General features: G+C 61.1%; 4 protein-coding genes across 5 annotated transcripts; 3 read left to right on the top strand and 1 right to left on the bottom strand.

Moving 5' to 3' along the window:
* Positions 1-82: 82 nt before the first annotated feature.
* RGS14 (regulator of G protein signaling 14) lies at positions 83-8094 on the bottom strand. Its single transcript, XM_065690331.1, has 15 exons — positions 7959-8094; positions 6575-6596; positions 5247-5401; positions 5048-5140; positions 4374-4517; positions 4074-4223; positions 3766-3886; positions 3553-3677; positions 3273-3476; positions 3110-3186; positions 2814-2940; positions 2427-2508; positions 2211-2263; positions 1881-1995; positions 83-1588 (listed from the first exon to the last, which is right to left on the bottom strand). The coding sequence occupies exons 1-15, from the start codon at positions 8001-8003 to the stop codon at positions 1368-1370; spliced, it is 1734 nt and encodes a 577-aa protein (XP_065546403.1). The 5' UTR covers positions 8004-8094; the 3' UTR covers positions 83-1367.
* Positions 8095-10231: 2137 nt separating this feature from the next.
* On the top strand, positions 10232-12192 carry LOC136019934 (ADP-ribosylation factor-like protein 3). Of its 2 annotated transcripts, none has more exons than XM_065690580.1 (6): positions 10232-10249; positions 10605-10748; positions 10834-10950; positions 11059-11109; positions 11862-12047; positions 12145-12192. In XM_065690580.1, the coding sequence occupies exons 1-6, from the start codon at positions 10232-10234 to the stop codon at positions 12190-12192; spliced, it is 564 nt and encodes a 187-aa protein (XP_065546652.1). The 2 variants fall into 2 exon arrangements, with proteins under 2 accessions (XP_065546652.1, XP_065546651.1); XM_065690579.1 differs by having other exon boundaries at positions 10578-10748.
* A 1237-nt stretch (positions 12193-13429) lies between these two features.
* Positions 13430-17036, top strand: LMAN2 (lectin, mannose binding 2). Its single transcript, XM_065690768.1, has 8 exons — positions 13430-13600; positions 13680-13798; positions 13912-14029; positions 14291-14370; positions 15475-15636; positions 15844-15958; positions 16276-16395; positions 16534-17036. The coding sequence occupies exons 1-8, from the start codon at positions 13459-13461 to the stop codon at positions 16692-16694; spliced, it is 1017 nt and encodes a 338-aa protein (XP_065546840.1). The 5' UTR covers positions 13430-13458; the 3' UTR covers positions 16695-17036.
* A 325-nt stretch (positions 17037-17361) lies between these two features.
* On the top strand, positions 17362-20016 carry B4GALT7 (beta-1,4-galactosyltransferase 7). Its single transcript, XM_065690411.1, has 6 exons — positions 17362-17423; positions 17537-17860; positions 18505-18730; positions 19016-19099; positions 19278-19382; positions 19567-20016. The coding sequence occupies exons 1-6, from the start codon at positions 17377-17379 to the stop codon at positions 19720-19722; spliced, it is 942 nt and encodes a 313-aa protein (XP_065546483.1). The 5' UTR covers positions 17362-17376; the 3' UTR covers positions 19723-20016.
* The last annotated feature ends 1444 nt before the right edge of the window (positions 20017-21460 follow it).

Below are 21460 nucleotides of genomic sequence, written 5' to 3'. Positions count from 1 at the left end.
GGGTATGGGAAGGCTGGAGGGACATCACTGCCCGGAAAAGCACCGTCTGGCTTCAGTGGTGGAGGAAGGAGAGGAACGCATGTCAAGGCAATGCTTTTTATTTCCCCTGGTTTCACAGCACAGACGGGACTGAGCAGCACCACAGACACAGGGGGCTGCGACCAGGGCTGCAGGGCTGCAGCTGGCCATGGCAGCGCGGGGCTGGGTGGCCATGGCCCGTGTTCCTTGGGCGAGCTCCAGGGCTGCCTTGGGTCACCCTCTGTCTCTTGTCAGACAGTGGTGGCAGAGCGGTGACCCCAGGGCACAGCCAAGCAGGGCCCCAGCATGTGAGGACAATGGAGGGATCACTTGGCTGTTGTTGGGGGGAATGCTTCCATCACAGACTGGATCTGGGACCTCTGGGGACATGGGGCTGCTGGGGATGGGGATCTGTAGAGCACAGCCAGGTCTGGCAGAGCTGGGCTCAAGGTTACAGCCCAGCACAGCCGCTGGCAGAGGTGACAGGCTGGGCGCACGCTGGGTACCCACACACCAGGCTGAGATGCTCAGCACCCAGGGATGCTGCATTCCTCTGGCATTAGAGAGCTGAACACCTCCAGCCCTGGCCAGGCTGGGGCAGGGGACCTACAGGAATCTGCTCCTGTGGGTCGCTTCAGCAGACACCCAGGATCCACAGGGTCTCCCTGCAGGGGGGAGAAAGGCTCCTTTGGCATGACCTGTGGTCTGCGTGGGGCAGGAACCAGGCACCCTGCTCCACAGCAGTGCTGTCGTGGCATTATCAGGCCCAGCCATACTCACACAGTGTGGACGGTAACAACCTGCTCTGCCGGGCTGCAGGACCATGCACTTCAACTACGGGGAATCCCTATTCCTGCAGGGTCAGGGACCGGATCCAACCCTCAGCTCTGGACACTCCTCCTGACCCTGCCTGCCCACAGCACTGGGGTTGGGGCTGCCACCCCACCCTCTCTATCCTGAACACCTTTTGATTCGAAGGGTGCTTTCCCTACCCAAACAGTCAGTGGGGCTGTGCCAGCCCAGCACAGGCAGGGTTTGCTGGGCTGGCAACTCTGCCACAGGCACTGGATAGGACAGTGCCAGGCATGTGGGATGTTGCAAAGTGCTTTGCAACAAGGGTTCAGACTATGTACAGGACTCCCTTGACGTGCACCAGGATGTGACCCACTGAGGGGCAATGGCAGCTGCTCAACCACTCACAGTGACACGACACGACAGTTTGGGGCAGGACGTGGATGGATCTGTGGTCTGGGCAGTGTTGGCAGTGCAGGGCAGGGGCCGGTTGAGCCCATGTTGAACCCTGGCATGGCCCGAGGGCACCACGTGCCGGTGCGAACGTGCAGCAGGACTCATCGGAGCTCGTGGTCAACCGGAGGCTGAGCCGGGGTGGGCTCTGCGGGCTGGGGATGGCTGCTCCCCTCAGAGCCTGGGTGATCCGGCCCCTCGCAGGCGCTGCCGTCCTGCTCAGGGAGCTGGAGGAAGTCAGGCAGGACCAGGTCCTCCTTGGAGAGCAGCCCACGCTGGTCGTTGGCCCGGCAGCTCTGGGCACGGTTCAGCAGCTCCACGAGCCCTGGGGGAATGCAGGTTGTGCTCCTGAGCCTGGCACTTGGGCTCTTGTGCTAACAGCTGCCCTCACCAACTGATGTGACTCTGAACGTGTCGCAGGTACAGCACCCGCTCCTTGTCCCTGCTCCATGCCAGCACTCATGCGTATCCCCAGCATACCGGGGGATCTTGGGTCCCTCACAGCTCATCCCCAGCTTCACAGGACCCTGCACCCACTCCCAGCAGACTGGGGGCCCTGAGTCTCTCATCCCATGTGTTGCCCCAGCCCCTCAGGTTTCAGACACACCGGGTCTCACCTTCCAGGTCGTACGTGCGGCGGTTCAGGTTTGTGGCAGCAGAAGAACGGGGCCGAGAGAAGGAGGAGGACATCTCCCACAGCGTGTCAGGCTCTTCTCCTGTTGGGCTTCCCTCCTGTGATGAGCAGCCCAGGCTTCACCCACGGGGCAAGGAGGCAGTGCTGCTCCAGCCCACGTCCCCATCACCCTCCCGCAGCCTGGCTCCCGCCTTGGTGCCCTGTGTCCAGCCCCGTGCTATGTGCCAGTGTTGCAGCAGGACACATCTTCCCCACGGACCATGGAAGCAGCCATGGGCGCATCCCTGACCAGGGCGGTGGGATTTGAGCTCACCTTGCTCCTGAGTGGGGACGGGGCTGCCGCAGCACTCTCTGTCACTTGCACGTCTGCAAGATAAGTGATGCTCAGTGTCCCATGCCAGTACCCCAGTCCTGGCCCAGACTGACAGGATAAAGCCCATCCCACAGAGCAGGACCTATGGCCAGCAGAAAGCAGCCTGGCCCTGCGAGTGCTCTGCAGTGGGACATGGCTTGGAGGGGAACGCTTTACCTGCTGGCGTTTCCAGGACAAGTTTCTGAGCAGCCACCGTGCTGACCAGCATCTCCAGGTCCAGGGCAGCCGGCTCACCTTGCTGCAACGGGAAGGACCGGCGAGTGTCACACTCGCTGTGGCATGGCAAAGGCAGCCACGCTGAAGAATCTGTGAGCTCCCCAGCCAGAGCCTGCTGGGTCATGGGCTGGACAGTGCAAAGCACGCCCATGGGTCCCTATCAGCTCACAGTGGGTGTGGTGCCAGGCCCATCTCAAACACTGGCATCCCTCCATGTGCCTGCAGCACAGACCACTGCTCCCCAACACTGTCAGCAGCCCCTGGCCCAAGCCCCAGACCTGTTTTCCCCCCAGGATCCCATCCGCAGGAGGCTGGATCAGTGCTCACCCTCCGCAGCAGCACCAGCTCCACGCTCACACCGTACTTCCCCAGCACAGGCTGCAGAGCTTCCCGGATGCGCTTGGTTGACTTTGCTGTGATGCGGATGGTCTTCTTGAGGGAGGAGATTTCCAGGCTGTGGATGGGGGAGAAGAGGTTGTCTGGAGGCAAACACAAACAGGCAGGGGCAGAGCAAGGGGTTTGGGACTGCTTGGTGGCAGTTGGGTGTGGGTCACAGTGCATGGCTGCACATGATGTGGACCAGAAGTGTGAGCAACAGCATCAGACCCAAAGCTCCCACTCACTCAAAGCTTATCCTGTTCTCCAGCTTCACTTCCTGGTCTGCCAACACAGAGCACTCCTGGTCCAGCACCAGCGCTTTCTGCAAGAGCCAAACCATAAGGAGAGAGCAAGCAAAACAGCACGTGGTCCCAGCCTGGAGACAACCCACCTCTCTGCTCCTCCTACCTGCTCATTCCCCACCAGGTAGACCTTGATGTCGGGGAGGCTGAAGCCACGTTTCTCGCATATCCCCGCCAGCATGTCGCGGATGGAGTGGCCAGGCCGGATGGAGGCCAGCGAGGCCGTGCCATCAGGCAGGTACACACAGCAGTACTTCATGGGCTTGCCTGGCAGCTCTGCCTCACTGCCCCCCAGACTCTTCCGATGGCCCTGCAGGAGCGATGCGCTGCGATGAGCCCAGCCGGTGGCAGCGTGATGCCGTGGGGCCGGCACGGTGACAACTCACCTCTGTCCAGGGACTTGGGGCCGTGCTTCCTGAAGACAGGAAGCCCAGGTCCAGGCTGGCAGAGGAGTTGAGTGAGCCCTGGGACTCCCGCCACAGCATGGCACTCCCACCACCTTCTCCCCCATCTAGGACAGGCAGAAGGACAGTGACAGGGAACACAGACACCCTTTGGGGGTGGTGTGGCCCCTCTGCCCTGCTCAGCACAGCACCTACCTGCCCAGGAGGGCTCCCGCCGCTCTCCCTTCCTGAAGGAGCGGCGGGGGCTGCGGTTGGCACCACTGCCTGCTGTCTCCACGCCCAGAGGCAGGGACTTGCCCAGCTTCAGCTTCGATTTCTGGGGTGAACAGAAGCATCTCAGCATGGGGACATCCGAGGCTGCCCCTTCCCTTTCCCTCGTCCCCTGACTGCTTGTCTGTCCTCAGCCTGGGAATGGGTTTGCTCCGAGCAGCGGGGAAGGGACCCAGCATCATTTTCCAAGGTGAAGGGACAGGCCCTTGTCCCCTCTTTCCCACCCCGCTCACCTTGCTGAGGTCGGGCGGGGGGCTGCTGCTGCGGGAGTGGGGCCGCAGGTCGGGCAGGGGCTGCCCCTGGCTCTCTGCCCGCAGGCAGGCCTGGTAGAGCGGGGATTTCACAAAGCGTGTGTAGCTGTCAAACTTCATCAGGTTAAAGATCTGCAAAGGGAGGACGGTGTGCTCAAGACCCCTGCCCACCCACAGCTCGCCCCAGACACTGCCCCGTGGCACAGCCCCATGGTGACAGCAGTGATACTGGGTGATGTGCGGGGTGGTTCCACAGCCCCCATCCTGCGGGTGCTGCTGTACCTGGAGCTGCTGGGTGCGAAACATGTCTGGGGAGGGGGTGGCCAGCATCTCCTCCCCAATCCAGGCCTGCTTGTCGATGTTCACAGGACTGATGGAGTGGCTGGAGAGGAACTCATCGTAGATCCGCCGTGCCTCCTGGGCCAGCTGGAGGGGAGCAGAGGGGTCAGGCCGAGGCCAGGAGCACCTTCCTCACTGCTACCCTGCGGGGAGCTCCTGGTTCACCCCATGGAGGAACCTAAGCCCTGAGGGGCCAGTTGTCCCCTTGGGACCAGCTCAGTACCTGGGCTTCAGGATGGGCACTGGAGCCAAGCATCCCCACCCAAGTGCCAAGCTCTGGGCACAACACAACAGCCTCTCCACAGACACACAGCTGAAGGCAGGAACTGTCCCTCCAGCTGCCTGACTCTGTCCCCATGATCCCAATCCAGCTCTCTGCCCTTGGACCCTCTTTTCCTCCCAGCAACACTCTCCACCCTCTGGCCACTCCACGACGGAGAAGCGCACCCTTCAGATACACATCACATCCACCTCCTTATTCCTCCCACAGGATCACCCAGCCTGCTCAGCCTCCCACAGCAGAGGTCTGCTGGGACATGCAGGCATGACAGCTACCCTCATCCCTGCCCACCTCCCTCCCAGCAGCTCTGTGACCGTGGCTGCACGGAGGCCGGTACCTGCTGCGTGTTGCTGGCCGGGATCTGCTGGAAGCGCTCACACGCCTGCCAGAAGTAGACATTTTCAGCGCTGAACTCCTTCTTGAGGAACTCCTGCGGGGCAGAGGGAGCTGCTGGCCTGGCTGGCACCGGGACTGTGGGACAGCCGGTGTCAGCAGTGAGAAGGAGCAGGGACCAAGGACTGGGCTGTGGCACTCACAGTGAAGTAGGTGACGGCCACACGGTCCTGCAGCAGCGTCTCGAAGGATTCGGCCCAGCTGACCACAGAGCCCGGAGCAGAGCTGCAGGAGGCGGAGGGTGCCGGCAGGCTGTTCACACTGTGGTTGCTGCCGCGGGCCCTGGAGGCATTTAACTCTGAGAGAGAAAAAGGGTCTGTTCTGGCAGCCTGGGTGCTCCCCAGTGTCACTCCTGTGTCACCAGCAGCCCTCTGTATCTGCTTCAGGTTCATCCACCCCATCCCAAGCACAGCCAGCAGCCTTCAGACAGGGAACACAAGGAGCATCACAGCAGCATCCTTGGTGGATTGAGCTGGTGATGGCAGAGCTGGCACATTCTGGCATGACAGCCTCCCTGCCGGCACTGGTCTCTCCTCCCCGTGTCACCGTGACTCCACCAGTGACTCACTTCCAGGGGAACAAAGCGGATGTGTGGGGAAGGCACCCAGCCAGGGGGGGAAAGTGAGGAGGAAGAGGACATGGGATGCACACAGCATGGAGGGAAGCTCAGAGGATGGGTAGGGGTCCTGATTTCCTTCACCATTCCTCCAGCCGTGATGAGGAACAAGCCCAGCAAGAAGAGGGCACAGAAAGTGTCATCTCTAGCTCCCAACCCAGAGGAAACCCTCCCCTGGGGAAACCCAAGGTGACCATGCATTCCAATGGAATCCCTCCATCAAAAAGATGGAAGTTCCTAGGGGCAACCCCAGCTTATGCACAGGTTTGGCTGCTGAGCAATTGGCTAAAGAGTCATTTGCAAGAGAAGGTAAAGGTCTCTCCCAGCAAAGCTGGCAGGAGCAGAGGAGTCAGGCTCCTGCTTTGCGGGGCTCCCCACCCTTCCTCTCCTGTCCAGAACAGGGGGTAACTGCACACACTCTGCCTGTGGGAACATCAGCCACCAGCACCCCGCATTGGAAGGATCCTGCAGCGGGACTGAGATGGGTGAATGGACTATCTGAGATACCCGATGCACAGTGAGACAGATGGACAAACAGACTCCCTCAGGGAGCCTGGAGCTGGCTGGTACCCAGGTTTTGCTTGCCCCAGGAAGCCTCTCAGCCCTCAGCACCCAAGGGTGCCAGTTGAGCAGGAGGGACAGGCACAATGGGGTGAATGGGGGTACGGTGAGTCCCTTTCAGAGGGCTCATCCCAGCAGCACGGGGGCCCAGCCATGCACTCGCCCATGGCACAGCCTGTGCTGACACAGGACCTGGCTCTCTGCTGGCTCCTTGCCCCTGGCATCAGGCTGCCTCTGGCTTCCCCCTCCCCTGCTGATGACGCCGGGCTCCGGCAGAGCAAAGAGCAGTCTTACCTCCATCCGACACAGCCGGACCCTGTGGGGTGGAGAGAAGAGAGGTGAGAGGGGCCACATGGCACCTGCCAGTGTGGTGGAGCAGTACCCGGGTGAGCAGCATCACCAGCGCAAGCCCAGCACAAACCCAGGACGCAGGCTGCCTGCAAACACTGCTCTTGTGACAGCTGGAACTGGAACGGCTGCCCCATGGCAGAGGCAGGACAGCAGCGAGCGGGGGTGGGGGGTTACAAGGGATGCACAGCTTTTCTTCCACCTCCTGCACATCTACTTCCCTGGGGCCAGGCCAGCAGCTGGGAAAGGGCAGATGCTATCAGATGTAACCCTGCCACCGCTGCCCAGAGAGGAGAGAAGCAGCCTCCTCAGCACAGGAAGAGGAGGGGAGGAGGGGAGGGAAGGAAGGACAACCACAGCCCCAGGCAGGCAAACTGCCTGCTCCCTCCTTCCTTGGGGCCTGGGGCTACTGGAGCGCAGATGCCCCAAACCGGAGAATGGAAGCTGCCAGCCCAGGGCTCAGCAGGACAGGATGCCCTACAGCACCCCTTGGGCCACCCCAGATACCAGCCATGGGGATGTGGTACCCCAGGACCCACAGCAAGCAGGGACATGGGCAGAGCCTCCACAGCCAAAGCCCAGTCAAGAGGTGCTGCCTCTCATCGCCTGCCTGGGGCCATACTGAAGTGCTCCCCGCCCTGCCAGCCCCACACACCCCAGCCTACCCTGTACACCGCCTGCCTGTCCCAATCCCAGACCCACACACCCCAGCCTCACTAACCCACTCCTCCCTCTCCTTTCTTCCCCACCCCATATGCCACTGCCACGCCCCTTACCCCAGCCCCACATATCTCTATCTTGCCGGCTCCTTGCGCTTCCCCACCCCAGTACTGTTAATTCTTGTAGCCCCATCCTTATATGTCACTGTTTGTCCATTACCCCAGCGCCATACATCCCCACTTACATTGCTGTCTCAGCCTCATAAACCCCTGCCTGCTTATTACTCCATCCCCATATGTGCCTGCCTGCCTGCTTCTATACTGCTGTCTGCCCTAATACCCCTCTACATCTCTGCTTGCTTTGAATACCCAAGCGCGGTGCCCAGCCCCAGAATTTTCACCTGCCTTTATCCGCCCCACACCCCTCTGCCTGCCCGGCACCCAGCTGCACAGTGCCTGCCTCCTGCCCAGCCCCGTACCCTCCTCTGCCTGCCCGGCACCCAGCTGCACAACGCCCTGCCTGCCTCCTGCCCAGCCCTGTACATCCCGCTGCCCGCCCGTTATCCACTCCACGCTCCCCCGCCTGCCCAGTTCCCGGCCCCAGTCCGCGCCGCCGGGTGGGGCATCCCCGGGGGATGGAGCGCGGCGCCCGCGGCCAGGCAGGGACTCACCATGCGGCCGTTGTGGACCAGCAGCAGCTTGGCCTTGCCCTGCATGCCTGGCACCGCCCGGCCGAGCGCGCTACCGGCGCGGCCCGCGGCCCCGCAGCATCCCCGGCGCGGCCCGGCGCTCCCCGGCACTACCGCTTTCGGCTGCCACAGGAAGTGTCGCCTTGGGAACCAAGACCGCAGCGGGGGGAGCGGAGCCGCCCTCCCGCCCCGCGCCGCCGCTACCGGCCCCTGCACCGCCCCGGCAGGCACCGGCTCCAGCGCCGGGACAGGCGGCGCCGCGGCCCCGCCGCATCCCCGTCCCTGCTGCCATCTGCATCCGCATCCATGGCCCCATCCCTGTCTGCATCCCTGTTCCCATCCACATGCACATCTTCATCCCTTTCCCCATCTCCATCTGCATCCACATCCATGACCCCATCCCTGTCTGCATCCCTGTTCCCATCCACATGCACATCTTCATCCCTTTCCCCGTCTCCATCTGCAGCTACATCCATGACCCCATCCCTGTCTGCATCCCTGTTCCCATCCACATCTACATCCCCATTTCTGTTCCCGTCCCCATCCTTACTCCTTCCTCCATCTGCATTCATATGTGCGTCCCTGTTCCTAACTGCATTCCCGTTCCAGTCCCCATCCCTATCCCTGTTCCTGTCACCATCCCAATAGCCATCCCCAACTCCACCCCTATCCCTGCCTCCATCCATATCCATGATCCCATTCCCATCTCCCATCTCCCTGGCAGCAGCACCAGCACAGCCCTCAGGGCCACCCCCAGGCCCATGGCACGGCACAGGGCTGGGAGGATCAGGGCATGTGGCCGCTCCCAGCCCCGTGCCATGCAATGGGCCTGGGGGTGGCCCTGAGGGCCGTGCTGGTGCTGCTGCCAGGGAGAGCTGCCTGCACCACGGGTACTGGCAGGGCCTGGCAGAGAGGAGCAGTGGACGTGCCGCTTGGAGCCACCAAACTGATGCCTAAGCAGTTTTGCCCATCTCCTAAGGTCGGGGTTCCATGCTGATCAGCAACCACAAACCAGTCAAGGATATTTTAGGATATTTGTTAGGAAAATACAAGTAACTAACAGTTCAAGGATAAACCGCAGAGCGCCATGGCAACCTCCTCATGGAAATGCTAATAACTGGGACGTAAGGTGGGTGATTAACCTATCAAAAGCAGAACCCTAACATTAAGTCGGGTGCAGATCTATGCAGAGAAAAATGAAGTGTTCCCACTGTGAACATGCACAAAAGCAGTGTGGCATTATCAGCCGCAGCCCTGGCAGGGGGGTCTCCGGGCAGGGGTAGTGGAGGGTGGCCCCTGCTGCTGCCCCATTGGCCCCTGCTGCAGCTCAGAGCAGCAGTGGGGCAGGGGGTGATGGTGCTGCTCCCTGTCCCTTTGTTGGAGCAGAGCTGTGGCGTTTGGCTTGGCTTTGTAACAGGAGTTATAAATAAGAATGTCTCACCAAGAGTGCGTGACTCACGGTCCTCACCACAAGGATAACCTCTGCAAGGAAACCTGATCTGAGGGCCAAACTGTGGCATGAAAGAATCAATGACATTGCCTCATTAATGCATTTAATCCAGATGGTGAACAGGAGAGCCTTTAACCCCACTTGGGCAAAGGTGGGCTGCTGGGGAAGGTGCCTGTGCCCCTTTGGAGCCCATTCCTGTGCCGTCCCTGACCTCCGGCTCCCAACAGCCCAGCCCTCGCCCTGCTCCAGGGCCTGGTGGTTTCCCTTGAATGGCAGCGGGGACCTGTGGCAGTGGCTGACGCGGCCTTGAGCAGCTCCAGCCTCAGTGTTACCTCTTGCTGCCCTCCACGGGGGCAGCTCGTGGGTGCTGGTGTGAGGTGGGATGGGACAGTGTGCTGAGGCATCACCCCTCACACAAGAGGCTGTGTCAGCCCCATGCATCAGGATCCCACCACCATGCTCTGCCCATGGTGTCTGGTACCGCATCCTCCTGCCATGCTGCCATACCTCAGCCACCAGCTGGTACCATGGGGAGAGGGATGCCCTGTGCCCCAGTGCCCCAGCCTGCAGGACCTGCTTTATTCTGGGGGTAGGGGATGGCGGGGCGACAGCTGGCTGGGGGATTTGCCGAGGGCATTATTTAATACTGCGGGTAAATGGAGAGACAGCAGCTAATTCTGGAGCCCATAATCCTCTTCCTCCCCTGGGATGGGCAGCGTGCCAGTCTCACAGCCTCCGGCGGGCCCTGGGGATGAGCCCCCGGCAGGTCCCCAGGCGTGCTGCGTGCTGCAGTGACTCCTGGACCATGGGTGATGTGCAGAAGGTAAGCGGGGCCCGCTGACATCCCGCCTGCGCCAGGGCATCAGCTCCCAGTGTCAGTGCTGGCCAGGCTGACAGAGCAGGACTGGGGCTTTACGATGGGCAGTGTCCCCAGCTCGCCCACGAGCCGACAGGGCTCTCAGGGCAGGGACAGCCGCCATGGGGACACCAGGGTTGGGTGGATCTGCCACGGGGTCACCCCAACCTGGGACAACACGGGAGCAAAGCCCTGGTGCTCACTCAGGCCATAGACACAGAGTACCACGGTGAACAGCATGCCCAGCTTCCCCCTCTGAAATGAGGGTGCTATGCAGTGACCCGGCACCCTGCAGGACTCACCCAGCACCCCACACCCCCAGGGGCTGCTCTCCGTCATCCAGAGGCTGAAAGGATCCCCGGAGCAGGAGCTCCGCATCGTGCTGCTGGGGCTGGACAACGCGGGGAAGACCACGCTGCTGAAACGCCTGGCGTCTGAAGAGGTCAGCACCATCACACCCACCCAGGTAGGTGCTGCTGGGGGCCAGCGGGAGGGTGGCAGGTCCTGCCCTCCCCTGCCAGATGCCAGAGTTTGTTCCTGCTCCTGTGCAGGGCTTCAACATAAAGAGCGTCCACTCGCACGGCCTCAAGCTAAATGTGTGGGATATCGGGGGGCAGCGCTCCATCCGCCCGTACTGGAGGAAGTATCTGGGCAGCACAGACCTGCTGGTGAGTGGGGTGGCCGCCTGCAGCCCCCCGCAGCCCTGCACCTGGAGAGCCATGCTCTCTGCATGGGGCCCTTACAGCCACTGACTGTCGTGTTTGTCCCCATGGCAGATTTATGTCATTGACAGCGCAGACCAGAAGCGTTTTGAAGAGACAGGACAGGTATGAGGGGGTCTGCTGGGGGGGCAACTGGAGGGGTGCTGGGGCTCAGGCCCTTCTGGCACCAGCTCTTTGAGGACTGGAGTAGGAGTGGGGCTGCTCTGTGCCATGTCTCGGCACTGCTGCGGGGGCCAAGCTGTCCTGAGAGCCGTGTGGGAAGGGCTTGTGATCAGTCTCAGCACGCAGAGCCAGCCCACTCTATGGCACATCCATGACCAGCAGCTCCCCCTGATCCAGGCATGATGCCCGAGGGGTTCCCGGCATGGGGGTGACTCTGCCCCTCGGTCCCCAGCCCTGCTCCCACCTCCCCAGCACCAGGTGAGCCATTTGGCCAAGTGAAGGTTTAGAAGTAGCAGATTCGGAGTTACAAACCCTAGGAATGAAGCTGAAGAGGGGAAGGTGAGACTCCAAGTGCCAGTCTTGGCTGTACCAGCACCAGACGGCAGCGTGGGTGTGCCAGACAGCACAGGGCTGAGAACAGCTCCTGTAGCTGCCCTTTGCCCAAAGCTCTGGGCACTGGTAGAGCTTCAGACCTCAGGCAGTACTGCATGCGGCGCCGGGCTCTCTGCAGGGCAGATGGAGCTTCCTCTCCCTTGGGATGTCCGGACCTCGCCGCTTCTTTGGCTGCAATAAGAGCACCAGAGAGAGGGGAGTGAGGCACTTTGGGGGCAGCCCGCCCTGGGCAGCTCAGGCAAGCAGCCCAGCAGCTCTATGGAGGAGAGCAGCAGCCCTGCGAGATGGTTCTCTCTTGGCAGGAGCTGGCAGAGCTCACTGAGGAGGAGGCCCTCACAGGAGTCCCGCTGCTGGTGTTCGCCAACAAGCAGGACCTAGTGACTGCTGCACCCGCAGCTGAAATCGCAGAAGGGCTGAGCCTCCACACCTACCGGGACCGGGAATGGCAGATCCAGGCCTGCTCAGCCTTGTCTGGGGAAGGAGTGCAGGTAGAGATGGGCACCTGCAGGCTCTGCAGAGCTGGGAGAGAACCCCAGGACCTGCCCTGCTCTCGGGGCTTTGCTCACATATCTCTCTTCCCTCCAGGATGGGATGAACTGGATTTCCAGCCAGATCATGAATAGGAAGAAGTGAGAGCTGCAAGTGCCAGAAGGGGCTGAGCTGCAGGTTCCTAAGCCACGGCCAACCCCCCTCATCCCCCAGAGGCTCGGCAGGGCCCTGAGCCTCCGACTGCCATGCCACCCAGACTTTCACTGATCATTCGGCTTCCCCTCTCTCTGCTTCCACCAGCTCATAACTCCTGACCCTCCTGCAGCCCTTGTGTTGTTGCAGGGAAGCACACGTCCCACCGCATCAAGGGCTTGCCCACCTCCAGAACAAGAACCTGCTCAGGACATGACCATCCACACTGCTGGCACCCTCTGCAGAGGCTGCTGCAGCACACACACTGCGCAGAGCACACTGGGCACCCCACGATGGCACCAGCTGCCTCCTCTGATGTGGCACCTACAGCCAACCGAATAGTGTGTGTTCCACTCTGTTCCCATAGGATGTGACTGGTGCTGCCCCAGCCATGGCAGCTGGCTCGGGAAGGCCGAGTTCAGCTCCTTTCACTGGCCAGAGGAGCTCCCACATGTGCACAGGAGCTGGCACAAGGACACAGATGGGACTTGGCTGGGCAGTCCCCAGTGGAGGGGTCGCATTGCCTGCTCACAGCTCAGCTGCAGCTGAGGGGGCTGCTCTGCAAGGAGCCCTGCGAAGTGCATTGTCCTCAACGCACCCGAGATGGGCCTCCTGCCACCCGGCTGAACGTGCTCCTCCCGAGGGCTGGAAGGTGCAGCTCCGGCCGCCAGAGCCCCACACCTCTGCATGGGCGGGAGACAAACCACAGCCGAGTGGGACCTGCTGCTGCAGGCAGGCGGCCCCGCGGCCCTCAATAAAGCTGTCTGTGACCTCCACACCGCCTCGGCCGCTCCTTTCCGCGGTGCCGGGACAGCGCTGCCCCGGCCCCACTGCTCTGCGGCCGCCGAGGACTGCGGGCCCCATGGCCAAAGCCCGCTCCCAGCCGCCAACGCCATCTTGCGTGCCATTGCCATGGCGACAGGCTGCTGGAGCGGGTCACGTGCCCCGCTGGCTACACGTGAAGGGCACGAGGCGGGAGCGCGGACTACAACTCCCAGCACACCGCGCGCTCTGCGCCCCGCCCGGCCTGAGGGGAGGCGGGAGCGGAGCGCTCCCGGCCACGCCCCCTTCCCCGCCATAGGTGGGCAGCAGTGACGTTTACCCGCGGAGGCGGGAACGCGGTGGTGTAGGGGCTTCTGATTGGCGGAGGGGACTGCCGCTCCTGGGCGGGGCCGGGGGCGCGGCCGGAGGCGGTGCGCCCGAAGGCGGAAGCGGAGCATGGCGGCGGGTGCGGGCGGGCTGCTGGCGGCCGCGGCGCTGCTGCTGGCGGTGGTGGGGCCGCGCCCGGCGCCCGCCGAGCTCACGGACGGCAACAGCGAGCACCTGAAGCGGGAGCACTCGCTGATGAAGCCGTATCAGGGTGAGCGCGGGGCCGCGCGGACGGGACGGGCGCCCCGCGGCGGCCCGGGCTGAGCCACGCTCTCTCCGCCCCTTTGCAGGAGCGGGCTCCGCCGCGATGCCGCTGTGGGACTTCCAGGGCAGCACCATGGTCACCAGCCAGTACGTCCGTCTGACGCCCGACGAGCGCAGCCGGGAGGGCTCCATCTGGAACCGCGTGGTGAGAGCCCCGGGGGAGACCGCGGGGGGCGGGGGGAGGCCGCGGGGGCCCGGAGCGGCCCCAGCGCCTCTCCTGCTCCGGCTCTGAGGCTGCTGGGTGGTCTCTCCGCACAGCCCTGCTTCCTCAAGGACTGGGAGCTCCACGTCCACTTCAAGATCCATGGAGCCGGCAAGAAGAACCTGCACGGGGATGGCCTGGCGCTGTGGTACACGCAGGAGCGCCTGATGCCAGGTACGGTGCACAGTCGGGGCTGCCCACCGGGATGAAGCCAGGTCAGGTCTCACATGTACCCTGTTCCAGAGGGCTTCCCACCAGGGAGGGTGTTTGGGCTCCCCTCTGTCTGGTCTCATGAGACTGGATGGTGTGTTCTGCATCTTCAGACCCTTGGTCATCAGCCTGGCAATAAACAGCTAATACAGCTCTTTTCAGTAGAAGTGGCTGAGTAGAAACTCTCTGGGAGCCTTTTGTTTCCAATGTTCTGCCCTGTTCTAGGTCCTGTCTTTGGCAGCAAGGACAACTTTCACGGACTGGCTATTTTCCTTGATACCTATCCCAATGATGAAGCAACAGAGGTGAGTCAATCAGTGCCAAGGAGGCTGTTTCCTCAGCGGCTTCGTGCTCCAAGTGCTTCCTGGCCAGAGCAAGGAAGAGCCTCTCCTTACATGAGTGGGCTGCTCTTCTTATCATGGGAGCTGGAAAAAGGAAGAGTTTATACATGGAGATAAGAAGGTCCTTGCTCCATCTTCTGCTGGTTTTGACTACACAGATGTTTCCAAAGCCATTCCTCCTCCTCATGAGAGCACGGCACCCGACTGGTGTAAACTATGCACCAGCTACTAAGTAAAGTTAGAGGAATCAGCCCAAGAGTATATGAATCCTGACTGTAATTTCCTGAACTTCTCTGTGCTTTGGTTACTTGTTCCATGTTGTTCTTGCTTTATTCTCTGTTGGCAACCTGGGTGTCTAAAAGACAAACTCCTGGCCAGGCTTTTTGCTCCAAATCCTCCATGGCCCAAACACAGATCAGTCCCATAGGTGGTTCTTTTCTTCTGCCCTGCTCTGTGTTTGTGGATCTCATTACAGTAGTCAGAAAAGATAATTCTGCTAGTGAGCTCTGTTGCACCAAGACCATGATATTTAAGTCATGAAGCACCTGGACATGACCCATGTCCCTGTTGTCTTGATGCTCGCTGGCAGGTAAATTCTTGCCTCCAGCTGACCTTTCTTGGTGTGTGTCATCTGATGGCTACAAACCCTGAGCGTGGTTATGCTGCTTTTGTGAGATTTCTGCCCATTCTGGGTCCTGTGCTCTGTTCTTGTACTTCTTACCCAGGCTGGTGCTTACTCTGCAGGTTTGGGGTGGTCTCAATTCCCTGGACATGTGGCATGGTGTGGGCTTCTGCAGGGTCTTCATACAGAAGGTCAGAAGTGGCGGCTCTGCTCCAGCCAGAACATGCTCCCACTCAGTTTAGAAGCAGCTTTATATAGAAAAGGAGCCTTGATTTCATTGTCCTGCCCTCTGCACCTGACTGTGCAGCGAAGCTGGGGCTCTGCTGCTGTGCCTTGCTGAGATCCCGCTCTCACTGAGGTTTCTGACCAGGCAGGGGAAGGTGGCTCTTGGTCTGCAGCCCCAGGGTTCCTGCAGGCTGAGGGCAGCAGCGCTCTCCTCCCCACAGCGTGTGTTCCCCTACATATCTGCCATGGTGAACAACGGCTCCCTGACGTACGACCACAGCAAGGACGGGCGCTGGACGGAGCTGGCGGGGTGCACTGCTGACCTGCGGAACCAGAACCACGACACCTTTCTGGCCATCCGGTACTCCCGCGGTCGCCTGACGGTGAGATGTGGTGGATGCCTTCACGGTGTCTCAGGCGTGGTAGCTGGGGCAGTGCTGAGGGGTGGGTGTTGCTGTGTCGGTAGGTGACCTGGAGATGGTTTTCCAGGCTCAACTGTCTGCCTCTCCTGCATGTCCAGCTCCAAAAGAGCTGCAAGCGTGCCGGATGGTGGTACCCACTCCTGGTGTGATGCTCCTCTGGTCTTGCAGGTGATGACTGATGTGGAAGACAAGAACGAATGGAAGAACTGCATTGACATTGCAGGGGTGCAGCTGCCAACTGGCTACTTCTTTGGTGCTTCTGCTGGCACTGGAGATTTGTCTGGTGAGAAGGGGCTTTGCTCGCAGGAACATGTTTGGAGCCTGGATGGTAACGCTGTGGATGCATTGTATGGTCTTCCTTTCCTCAAATTGTTCACCAGGCTCTTTTGAAGACCTTCTGGGTAGGGACCCGTGGCCTGGGAAGGGAGGTGTTTTGAGCCAAGGACCGTCTCAAACTGCTGTTTGACACTGGGAGTGTGAGGGGGGCTTGAGAAGGAAGGGGGCCTGGACCTGGTGCAGCATGGTGCTAGGGGTGTTCTGAGTGTGTGGATGTCCCTTCAGAGATCCTGACAGCGTTTGGTGCTGATGGTTGTTTTCTAGACAATCATGACATTATCTCGATGAAGCTATTCCAGCTCATGGTGGAGCACCCCGTAGAAGATGAGACCGTTGACTGGACCAAGATAGAGCCCAGTGTCAGCCTCCTTAAATCACCCAAAGGTAAGTGTCTGGGATTTGGAAACCTTCACTGGAGCACGTTGGGGCTGGACTCTTGAAGGCATCAGAGCTCTGACGCTGTGCAAGACTCCACGGGAGCCAAGGTCGGGCTGGTCTCAGCAGCTGTTCTTACCCTTGCAGACAACGTGGATGACCCAACAGGGAACTTCCGAAGCGGGCCTCTGACAGGCTGGAAGGTGTTCCTGCTCCTGCTCTGCGCGCTGCTGGGCATCATCATCTGCGCTGTGGTGGGAGCTGTGGTCTTCCAGAAACGCCAGGAGCGGAATAAGCGTTTCTACTAGCAGCAGAGCTGGGCTGTGACCTGCACCCAGACCCATCTTTTCTACGGGGAGCTGTAAATCTGTGGTTTCTAGAAGCTGTTTCTGAGATACATCAGAAGTATTTTTTATCTGTCTGTTTGGCTGTAAGCCCTGCCTGGCGCTTGGCACCCGCCGGGTTGGACCGAGGGGGACGATGCCCGCGGGGACCCTGGGGCTGTTCTGCCGGAGCCTGGGTGTCGCTCACCTGTTTTTCCAGCGCTCCTCCTGCCCGATGAGAGCTGCCGGATGGGACCGGCCGTGCGGGGTGTGAATGTGAGGGCTGTGGGAGGGGGCTGCGAGAGGGGCATTAAAGAACTGACACCAGCTGCGGCTCTGGCTTTGTATGGGGTGGGAAAGCGGGGGCTCTGCTGCAGTGGGGATGAAAGCCCGGGGGGCGTCCCTTGGGCGCGTTCCAGCTTGGTGTGGGGTTGACCCGGGGGGGTGATCCCCGGCGGCTCGGGGGGGCACACGGAGGAAGCGGGGGGGGGGGGGGGGATCCCGGAGGGCTGCGGTGCGCTGCCCGCCGGAGGGCGCGGGTGCGTGTCCCCGCAGGCGCCGGGCGGAAGGGAGCGGGGCGGAACGTCGGGGCCGGGCCGCGTTTCCGGGTGGGAGCGGCGGGCGCAGCCAGCGTGTCCCGCGGCGGCGCCGGGGCCGGGCGAGCGCCATGGGCCCGGCCCGCCGCAGGGCCGCGCTCCGCCTGCGCGGCGGCGGGTGAGCGGGGCGGGCACGGGGGGGGGCGGCCCGGGGGTGGGGGGGGCCGCGGCGGTGCGGGGGTCCCGGCGGCCGCTCGCGTTGTGACCCAGGGCCCCGCTGCCGCCCCGCAGGTTCTCCGTGTTTCCCTTGTTCTGCCTGGCGCTGCTCCTGGGCTTCGCCTCCCTGCTCTGGCTCCAGCTGAGCTGCTCGGGCGAGGGGCCGGCCCCCGGCGGCGGGCAGAGCCGGCGGGCTCCCCTGCAGCCCTGCCCGGCCCACGCCCCGCTCCCGCCGGTGCAGGATGAGCCGTCGTGGGGTCCCCATCGCCTGGCGCTGCTCGTCCCCTTCCGGGAGCGCTTCGAGGAGCTGCTGACCTTTGTGCCCTACATGCACCGCTTCCTGAGCACCAAGAGGATCCGCCATCACATCTTCATCCTCAACCAGGTGGACCATTTCAGGTAACGTGTCCCCTCGCCACAGCGGGCAAAGGGAGTGAGGGGAGCCCCCTTCCAAACTCAGCCCCACCATGAGCGCTGAGGTGTCTCCCACTTGCCTCTGGCAGTGTGAAGTGTAGGGCCTGGGGAGAGATGCTCTCCCCAGACGTACTCACTCTAGAGCTTACAGAAGAATGGGCTGGTGTTTTGCTTCTCTCTTGCTGAGCAAGAAGAGAATTATGTACCCCAGACATACCAGCTTGTTCCCTAGTGTCACCGGTCTATAGCTGTAAATATCCGGGGATGCTGAAATCAACAGAAACGCCATGGGGTGCTTGGGAGCGCCGTCACTTAGCCCCTGCTCACCATTTGGTACCTGCCTGCAGCCCCAGGGGATGCTGTGGAGCTCCCCAGGCTGGCCTTGGGCAGAATGGAGCTTGCTATAGCCCTTTGGGCTCTGCAGTGGTCAAACCTCTGCGTGTCACCGTGAGGCTCAGCGTAAGCTTCAGGACAGGCAGCTGAGGCACCCAGTGCTGCGGAGGCAGGGAACACTGTGTGTGTGTCCCGTTTGGGGACCAGTTGGACATTTAGCATTGAGGAGTACAGGAGAGGGATGTGAAGGGACAGTGGCAGCTGTGCATGGCGCTGAAAGTCTCTGTCTGCGACAGGTTTAACAGAGCATCCCTGATCAATGTGGGCTTCCTGGAGAGTGGCAACGACACCGACTACATTGCAATGCACGATGTAGATCTCCTGCCTCTCAACGAGCAGCTGGACTACAGTTTCCCAGAGGCAGGACCCTTCCACGTGGCATCCCCGGAGCTGCACCCGCTCTATCACTACAAGACCTATGTGGGTGGCATCCTGCTGCTCACCAAGCAGCACTACGAGATGGTGAGTGCATGGGTGGGACATCACGGCCAGTCTGGGGCAAAGGCTATGACACTGTTGTGGTGGATACGTTGGTGGATATGGTCATACATTGTGTGCTCTACAATTGGTATGGGGGAAACGAGTCAACATGTCTGGGAACAGAGCCTGCACTGTGAGCTGCTTACGGACAAGGGTTGGGAGGCTGCACTGGTTCTCAGAGCTTGGGATGCTGGTGTCTGCTCCACTGTGGTGTGTGGAGTTGTGCTGGACAGGACCTCAGCTAGTATGGTACCCCTCTCATTCTAGTGCAATGGCATGTCCAACCGCTTCTGGGGCTGGGGACGGGAGGACGATGAGTTTTATCGACGTATCAAAGGAGCCGGTCTCCAGGTGAGTGGTGCTCTGTGCCCTCCTAGGTTGAAATTGCCCTTCTCCTTGTCTCCCCTTCTGGTCCCCAGCTGTAGCTGCCCAGGTAGGAACCGGGTGAAGCAGCCCTTCAGCGCTTCCCACTCCAGTAGCAGGCACAGCAAGTTTCTAGCAGCTTTACAGAAGCTCTGCTCTCTTCCAGGTTCGCCGTCCCTCTGGAATCACAACTGGATATGAGACTTTCCAGCACCTGCATGACCCAGCCTGGAGGAAGAGAGACCAGAAGCGTATTGCTGCACAGAAGCAGGTGAGACCTGAGACCTTTGTCTGCTCGAGGGTAACCACAAGAGGTGCAGGTTGTGATCACCGTGTGCTCTGAGCAATCCTTGCTCATGTCCTCCCCTGCCAGCTCTGTGCTCCCTGCCCAGGCTCTGGGTGCTTCCCCCTCTGATGGAAGCCAGCATGGGCTGAATGGTCTGTGTCTTCCTCAGGAACAGTTTAAGGTGGATCGGAAGGGAGGACTGAACAATGTGAGGTACCGGATCGAGTCACGGACAGCTCTGAGTGTGGCAGGAGCCCCTTGCACCGTCCTTAATGTCTTGTTGGACTGTGACACAAACGAGACCCCTTGGTGCACATTTGGCTGAGCCAGTTGTGTCACTGTGCTTGAGCTGAGATGTCGGGGCTGCTGCCCGGCTGCTTGGACAAAGCAGGATCTTTGCAGCAGCTGATCGTGGCGGTGCTGGCGAGATGCAGAGGAACAGAAAAGGCCAAGAACCGGGCTTTGCTGGGTCTGACAGAAGAGGCTGAGAGCGGGACTCAGTGCCATTGCTGTGGACACTGGTGCTGCCTCGCAGGGCAGGTGCAGAGGGCTGTTTTCCTGCTCTGGACATGGCTGAGCTGCCACCCAGCTCAGAGGACAATAAAGAACTATTAGGGCACTTGTGTGTTTTGAGTGCCCTGGGCTGTGCCGTGCTGCTCCTTTTTCCTGCTCCCTTCACCTTACTGGCTTCAGGGCACCCATTTCTGGCTTGGCCCCAGCTATACTCCAGCTGGACAGGTGAGCTGCTCTGGTTTGGAGGCCAACCCAGTCCAAAACGGTCTTCAAGTGAGGTGGTGCCTGTGTTTCAGCTGCCAGGTACCCCTGGGGCTGTGCTGTGGTCACTTCATTGCAGGAAGTGGTTGTGCCATGCCCTGAGCCCCAGCATCCACAGCTCTGCTGGATGTCAGCAGTTGAGGTAGCGCAGGACTTCAGAGGAGTGAGGAGGAGAGCTCTGGCTGAGCTGTTCCCTTCCTTGCCTGCCTTCTGTGGCATGTGCTGCCTCAGCCTTCTGGGGGGCATTGGGGAACCTGCTGTCCCCCCAGAAGTGCTGTGGGAAACTGGATCTGCTCTGGCCCTGTATGAGGTACCCTGGGAAGGGGTGGCTGCCAGGCTCACTGCAGTGCTGGTGGAGCTGGGGTTGATGGTGTGGGTGAAGGGCAGGAATTGGGACAGTTGCCCCTAACCTGCCTGAGTCAAGGGGAACAAGAGCTTCCCTGGATGAGGCAGGAGCTGGAATGCTCCCTCAGAGGTGGGAAAACAGGGGTTTGGGTTGAGAGAGAGGCAAGGTTGTGTGAGGCCCATGCTGCAGATCTCACCACTTTCTCTTGCTGGCAGGCTGGTTTCTCCCATGTTGTGGCAGGACAAGGGCCTGGGCTGCCTCTTCCAGCAGGGTTGGGGGGTATTCACTTGCTGAGGGTATCAAATGCTGGTCCCCCACTGCTGGCAGGGCCTGCAAGGGTTCTGCTGTGGGCTCAGTCACCTCACTGTGGATGTGACTTGTCTGGGCCAGTGAGTGGGTTGGGGAAGGTGCCTGGGGAAAAGGCTGTGTCAGCCTTGGGGTGCTGGTGGGCAGGGGGTGGCTGGGCAGAGGCACCCTGCAAACCCTGGGTCTCTGACCTGCTGCTGCCAGAGCAAGAGCAGCCGTGGGAGGTGGCAGAAGCACTGGTGCTGTGTGCTGGGAGAGTGCCCTAGGGCAGGAGACGTGAGGAGGAAGTGAAGAAGAGGAGGAGGCGAGTGTCCTCTTGTGGCTGCTGGGAACAAGCTGCAGTGCTGGACCCAGGCAGTGGGAAAGCTGGGAAGGTGCCAATGGGTGAGGAAGGGCACTGGGTGCTGGCAGTTACTTGAGTTTGGTAGAAATCAGCCACACCAGCACCTTTTGCTGGGAAGTGGGATGTGAAGAGTTGGGAGGGATGGATGTGGGGGCCCACATGCCCTGCTCAGGAGCCAGCTCTTGAGTCCTAGGCAGGAGTAGCAGCGGTGGAGCAGCATGTGGTCCTTATCCACTTATGCTGGGACCAAACAGGCGCTGTGACCTCTAGGATGCTTCTGCTCACCCTGACCTG

This window comes from Lathamus discolor, chromosome 10 (genome assembly GCF_037157495.1).
Source record: "Lathamus discolor isolate bLatDis1 chromosome 10, bLatDis1.hap1, whole genome shotgun sequence".
NCBI lineage: Eukaryota > Metazoa > Chordata > Aves > Psittaciformes > Psittacidae > Lathamus > Lathamus discolor.
This window is presented reverse-complemented; position numbering and strand designations above follow the sequence as displayed.

Bases quoted from the DNA above. Each gene is read 5' to 3' on its own strand.
- B4GALT7 (XM_065690411.1), top strand. From the start codon at position 17,377: ATGGGCCCGGCCCGCCGCAGGGCCGCGCTCCGCCTGCGCGGCGGCGG. The intron at 17,424-17,536 runs GTGAGCGGGGCG...GCCGCCCCGCAG, and splicing joins CTCCGCCTGCGCGGCGGCGG to GTTCTCCGTGTTTCCCTTGT. The intron at 19,383-19,566 runs GTGAGACCTGAG...TGTCTTCCTCAG, and splicing joins GTATTGCTGCACAGAAGCAG to GAACAGTTTAAGGTGGATCG.
- RGS14 (XM_065690331.1), bottom strand. From the start codon at position 8,003: ATGCAGGGCAAGGCCAAGCTGCTGCTGGTCCACAACGGCCGCATG. The intron at 4,224-4,373 runs GTACAGCAGCAC...CTCCCTTTGCAG, and splicing joins TTCGCACCCAGCAGCTCCAG to ATCTTTAACCTGATGAAGTT. The intron at 2,264-2,426 runs GTAAAGCGTTCC...CTTATCTTGCAG, and splicing joins TGTCCTGGAAACGCCAGCAG to ACGTGCAAGTGACAGAGAGT.
- LOC136019934 (XM_065690579.1), top strand. The intron at 10,749-10,833 runs GTAGGTGCTGCT...GCTCCTGTGCAG, and splicing joins GCACCATCACACCCACCCAG to GGCTTCAACATAAAGAGCGT. The intron at 10,951-11,058 runs GTGAGTGGGGTG...TCCCCATGGCAG, and splicing joins TGGGCAGCACAGACCTGCTG to ATTTATGTCATTGACAGCGC.
- LMAN2 (XM_065690768.1), top strand. From the start codon at position 13,459: ATGGCGGCGGGTGCGGGCGGGCTGCTGGCGGCCGCGGCGCTGCTGCTG. The intron at 13,799-13,911 runs GTGAGAGCCCCG...CTCTCCGCACAG, and splicing joins GCTCCATCTGGAACCGCGTG to CCCTGCTTCCTCAAGGACTG. The intron at 14,371-15,474 runs GTGAGTCAATCA...TCCTCCCCACAG, and splicing joins CCAATGATGAAGCAACAGAG to CGTGTGTTCCCCTACATATC.